General features: G+C 35.7%; 1 protein-coding gene across 2 annotated transcripts in view; it reads left to right on the plus strand.

Annotated features, from left to right (window-relative positions):
• Nucleotides 1–1,034, plus strand: part of LOC143651587 (hyaluronidase PH-20-like) — a 56,398-nt gene extending 55,364 nt beyond the window's left edge. Inside the window, exon 3 of one of the 2 annotated variants that reach the window (XM_077122393.1) lies at nucleotides 225–1,034. In XM_077122393.1, coding sequence (XP_076978508.1) covers nucleotides 225–917 — 693 coding nt within the window. In that variant the 3' untranslated portion in view covers nucleotides 918–1,034. The remainder of the gene's footprint in view (nucleotides 1–224) is intronic. The other variant, XM_077122371.1, reaches the window with a different exon arrangement.
• The last annotated feature ends 4,966 nt before the right edge of the window (nucleotides 1,035–6,000 follow it).

The following is a 6,000-nucleotide window of genomic DNA, read 5'->3' on the forward strand; positions in this document are numbered from 1 at the left end:
TTACTTAGAAATGCTAAACTACACACACAAACACACACTCACACACATACACACAATTGGAATAATCTTGCTTGTTAAGGTAAAGATAATAAATATATTTTCTACCTCTTGCTGCATCTGTTTTTTCAGTTTTCCTTAAAATTGCTTATTGCAGTGAATTAATTGACATATGAACTAACTTGTCTCTTGCTGTACTGAATTTATAATTTCTTATATTTCCATAGCAAGCGTGCATGAACCTAGACTATTTTTTGAAGACTCTTCTGAATCCTTACTTAATCAATGTCACCTTGGCAGCCAAAATGTGTAGCCAAGTGCTTTGCCAGGAGCAAGGAGTGTGTGTAAGGAAACACTTGAAATCAAATGACTATCTTCACCTCAACCCAGCGAACTTCGAGATTCAAATTGGACAAGGTGGAAAGTACATAGTGCAAGGGAAACCCACACTTGAAGACCTGCAGCAATTTTCCGAAAAATTTTATTGCAGCTGTTTTACCGGTTCCGTTTATAAGAAGAAAAATGATATAAAAAACGTCAGTGTTGTTAGTGTGTGTATGGCTGCAAATGTCTGTATAGAAGCTTCTGTAGACTCAGCAACCCGTGGTCATGGGCCACCTTCCTGCAACATGTCATTGACCACCACACGAGCCACGAAGTTTCCCTGTGGTCCTCGGATGGATTTCAGTGTGCACCTCGAAGGCACTTGTTCAGCTCGGACCAGTTCTGCCCCAGAGGGCGGTGGGAAGGCTAAGTGGAAAAACACCTTCATGATTTATATCATTCAAGTGCAGCTTCAGTTCTTATTAAATTATTTACTTCCGTATTTTTATGTTTTGATATCTTTTAAAATTTTTTACTTACGGAGTTATTTTTTTAATCGAATGACAATACCTACGTACTTGACATTTTATATTTGAAATGTGAATCAAAACCCATGGTCAGAATAGTATTTTGACTTTTTTTTAAGCAGTGAGCATTTTCTACTGATCAATTTGAACTTAAGATTATTGACCATTAAACCAAAGGACCTTTACTTGTACCTTTAATTTTCCTAATTGTTGTCAGGATAGTGTTACCACTTAAATCTGTTCTGGCTACATTTTGCTTTTTAAACTAAAAGTAAAATGTTAATTAGATAATACAGAATACAATTTGTTTTGTAAGATGTTATTGAAGTTTTTATTTTCTAATTTGTGGTGCTATAGCAAACATTTCAAATGCTGTGAATTTATATATAGAACTGAGAGGCATCTGTTAAATTCTTGGTTTTATCAAAGTGTGATTTCAAGTCCTATAATACGTGTAGGCCTAGTTTTCTTCTGAGTTTATTATATAACTTAAGAAGAGACACACCGAAAGAGGAAAATGACAGTATATGTGATAAATGTTATGATAGCACTTTTTCATGGACTGCAAGGACGTTTTCCATGCAATCAATCTGAACAGGTTAATGATATTTTGATAACACTGACATTTGAAATGGTGTGGCCAAGAATTTGAAATTGAACGCTCAGTAGAATTTAAGGAACCTAGATCGTTCTCTTTTCTTCTCTGCTTTCATAGAGAGGGAAGAAAAAGACAAAGAAAGGTGAGAGGAAAGGGGAAAAGTGGAGAGGAGAGATAAGAGAAAAGAACTAAAATTCATTGCTTTCTCCGGGTCCTTTGAGGACTCTAATTTGCACAGGGCTGAAAAGAACATCTGATGTAGGCACAGTAGCCACTTGAATGCCTTAGCTGGTCTGACCAGAATAAATACTAATGCCTCCTCCTTTCTCTCCCTTCCCTCAGACTTCCTTTTTTAGAAACAAAAAGAAATGTAGCCACAAAAAAGGTGGTACTATTAGGAATATGCAAAATCCACAGTATGCTATGTACCCTCAGATTATGGTACAGTTAAAATTGCTAAATTCTTAAACTTTTTGAGGCCTTTAATTTCCTCTGTGGAAAAAGAAAATGTTTTATTTGCTAGAGGTCATATTTCTTCATGTTTAAGCTTTGTTTAATACCTGAATTGAGATAAAGCCTCAACAGCAATAAAAAACACTACATTATTATTTCATATTTAAAGCTCCAATAGGTTTTAAAAAACTGAAACACGTTTATAATAGTTTATATTATGTTTTTTAAATATCTTTTTAATTCTCACCAAGTTACTGCTGCTAACAGTAGAATAATTCAACTCTGTATGATGGAAAACTAAAAGTCTCCTTCCCTTCTCCTTAGACAAGTGATAACTCCTGGTTACAGTTTCTTAGATACAATTCTCGAAGCATCCTAGGAATATGGAAGTAAATATGCGTGTGTTTATTTTACATAATTAAGCTTATAATGTTCATAATTTTATACCACTCGTTCTTCCCGCATGACAAAGACAATTTCTCTTGTGGGAGAATTTCCTATTGATGGGCATTTTATTTTCTGAGGAGTTTTTCCCCTCTGTCAACAATATTGTAGGTAACATCCATATGCATTATAACATGGAACCCTTTTGCCAGGATGAAATGAAATTGCTGATGGAAAGGGTATATTTCAATTTTAGGTAGATATTTTAAATTTTCTTCCAGAAAGTTTGTTCCAATTAATGATCTTATCAATAGTGAATGAGAGGGACTGTTTTCCTCCCCAAAACTGGACATGGACAAATTCTGTAACCATTGTTCCTCTGACAATGAGGAAATGGCATCGTGTTTTATTTTGTTATGAAGTAATAAAGCTGATATTGTTTTCATAGTTTGTTAAGGTATTCTTTTTTTTTTTCTCTCTGACAGGGCATTTTTTTTAAAAAAAGAATAAATTTTGTTTTGCTTCTCATTATTCCCAAATTCTACTTCTAAGAGACTGTTGCCATTTCTGAAAATTAAGAGAAGTCTTTTCACATTTCGACAGATTAAATATGAAACCAGGAAAAGAAGGACCAGCTTTAAAATAATATTTTGTTTCTAAAACAGCATTCAATCATGATTATCATTATCATATTTTTAAAGTACATCAATCACAAGGAGCTACAAATTCATCTAGCCACTGAATTTCAAAGTTCTGGCAAATGACTCTTTTATAAGAGGTGTCATTTAAATAAACTTCTAAAGCAAAGTTCATGCACTGGTAGTATTTTGCTGGGAAACCTAATCCCTTGCCATATGCAGGGAAAGAGCAAGCCAATCCCAGTTTACCCATTTGCAAGCTTTTGACTTTAAGTTATTTAAGTTCCTTCAGTTTATTACCTCAACTGTAAAATGTCAACTGTTGAGAAGGCTAGAGAAAATAAACAAAAATCAGTTAGCACAGTGCTTGGCACAAGGCTTGAAGATGCTCAATACATAGCAATTATTAATTACTTGAATTTTTATATACTTTTTAGAATTTTTGACCTATTAAATTAAAGTCTATACTTGGAATCTAAAATTGCCTTTAAAATTGTCATTTTGAGGAATAAGTTATTAAATAAAATGTATCTATAATTCTTCACTTGGAAGGGATAGATAACATTTAATTTGAATGAAAGCTATAAATTATCTAATTCTAGCACAATGTGTTATTTTATTGATGTACAACTACTTTTAGAAAAAAAAATATTTCCTCTAGGAGTCTCTGTCTTGTGAATGATGTGCTGCATTTTAATTAGACCCATACATGTTTTGAAACGTATCTTTTTTATTAGAGAATTTATAGGTTTACAGAAAAATCTGCAGAAAATATATAATTGCCATTTACCACCTCCCCATGGCAGTTTGAAACTATTGTCTTCCCAATCAAAACCATTTTCTTTGATCCAGATTTAATATTGTAAGGTGGGATAGTTTTTATTAAGTTATTTTCATGGAGATGTTCCCTACCCTACTGTGGGTGGGGCTTGCTGATTAGGTGGTTTCCATGGAGGTATGTCTTCGCCTATTCAAGGAGGGTCTTAATCCACTTACTGGAGTCCTTTAAAAGGGAACCATTTTGGAAAAGCTCAGAGCCAGCAGAGACAGAGACCTTTGGAAATGCAGAAATAAAACACCACTTAGGGGAAGCTATTTGTAGCCAGAGGCCAAAGGACAAGCAGATGCCAGCCGCGTGCATTCCCAGCTGACAGAGTTGTTCTGGAAACCATTGGCCTTTCTTGAGTCATGGTATCTTTCTCTGGATGCCTTACTTTGTACATTTTTATTGCCTGAGAACTGTAACCTTAATAAATCCCCTTTATAAAAGCCAACCCATTTCTGGTATATTGCATTATGGCAGCATTAGCAAGCTAAAACACCCCCATTATTGATATCTTGCATTAGGTTGGTAACTTTGTTACAACTGATGACAGAATACTATTATAATTGTACTATTAACTATAGTCTATCATTTGCATTAGGGCTCACTGTTATACAGTCCTGTGTTTTTTGTTGTTTTTACAATTTTTATTCTAGCAACACATACAACCTAAAATTTTGAAACCAAATATTCAATTCCATTAATTATGGAATTAATTATTAATTATGTTCACAATGTTGTGTTAAATGCAAACCATTGTATTAATGCAACTTTGCCACTTATTTGCTTTCTGGTCATCTCAATAAAGATATATTTAACAACAAAATTCAGAGTCATCGGCAGAATGTATACTTTTTACTGATATATATCATTTCCTCCACTCCAATTTGCTAATTCTCAATAACAGGTATAGGGACAAGGACAGCTTTCAATCAAAACACAATTATGCAATATTTAGAATGGAAATCATTATGAATGACTTTATTTTTTTCCCTGTTAAATTTTAAAGATCAGAAATAAAAGAGGTTTCTGGGTTTAATATTTTCACTGTGCTCATCATTTTGCTAACATTAGAAAAAAATATTTACCGTAATATGTACTAATCAAATGTGTTCAAGAGATGAACAGCCAAAAACACACACTTTTGTTGTGTAGAAAATCTTAGTCCTTGAATAGTGAGAATTGACATCAGTGTTCCAGCCCAGCACAACCTGAGACCAAAGAACATGCCAGACAGGTTAGTTGAGTTTTAATTAGGGGCTTATGGACAGGAGAATAATTCTTCCCAATCGTGGCTGGTTGGGAAACAGAATTCTTCCATCCTCCCAGAAACAAGAGAGGGAGGACTCCTAGGGGCAGTGGCTTATAAGGTTCAGAGTCCCATAGGGCTTGATTAGGGGAGGGGGGTTTTACATTCTGTGACTTTTACCAACTGTCCTGGTCATGTAGGTGGCTGTGTGACACTTTCAAAATGGGGGAGGGGGTAGGGCCCCTGAGCCCTTACAATTCGCCCCCACACAGTGGACTACATTAACACTAGGACAGACATTGCATTCATTAACAGTATAAGAGACAAAGGTGGGGTGCACGAGTGGTTCAGTGGTAGAAAGCTCGCCTGCCATGCAGAAGACCTGGGTTTGATTTCTGGCCCATGAACACCCATCCACCCAAAAAAGAGACAAAGACCATCAGGAGTTCTCCACACAGAGATAATAACTCCACAAAGTGGTGCTGTTATGGTACAACTAATAAAACCTGTTATTTCAGTCTTACACGAGAAGATTTTTTTCCAGATTTTCCTGATGTGCTGAATTCTGTCAGGCCAGCAGGATATTTTCCGCAGTCTAATTCACTGGGTCACAGTCTGAGGCAGGCTGGTAGCGCCCAACAGTGGCAGTTAAGTACACACTCAGTGGAGATCTATTGTGCACGTAGGTTACTGCTGAAGCCTATCGCAGAAAGGTATTTGCTATAATGCTGTGCTGGTTTGAAACTGTAATGTATACCAAAAAACCATGTTCCTTTAATCCAATCTTTGGGGGGGGGGGTTGAACTTATTGTGGGTGGGATCTTTTGATTAGGTTGTTTCAATGGAGTTATGACCCACCCAGCTGTGGGTGGGAACATTTGATTAGATTATTTCCATGGAGATGTGGCCCTGCCCATTTAAGGTGGACCTTAATTAATTTACTGGAGTTCTTAAAGGAGTAGAGAGCTGACACAGAGATCAAAGAATTCAGATGTTTGGAGACAGAC

Source organism: Tamandua tetradactyla, chromosome 1 (genome assembly GCF_023851605.1).
Source record: "Tamandua tetradactyla isolate mTamTet1 chromosome 1, mTamTet1.pri, whole genome shotgun sequence".
Lineage (NCBI taxonomy): Eukaryota > Metazoa > Chordata > Mammalia > Pilosa > Myrmecophagidae > Tamandua > Tamandua tetradactyla.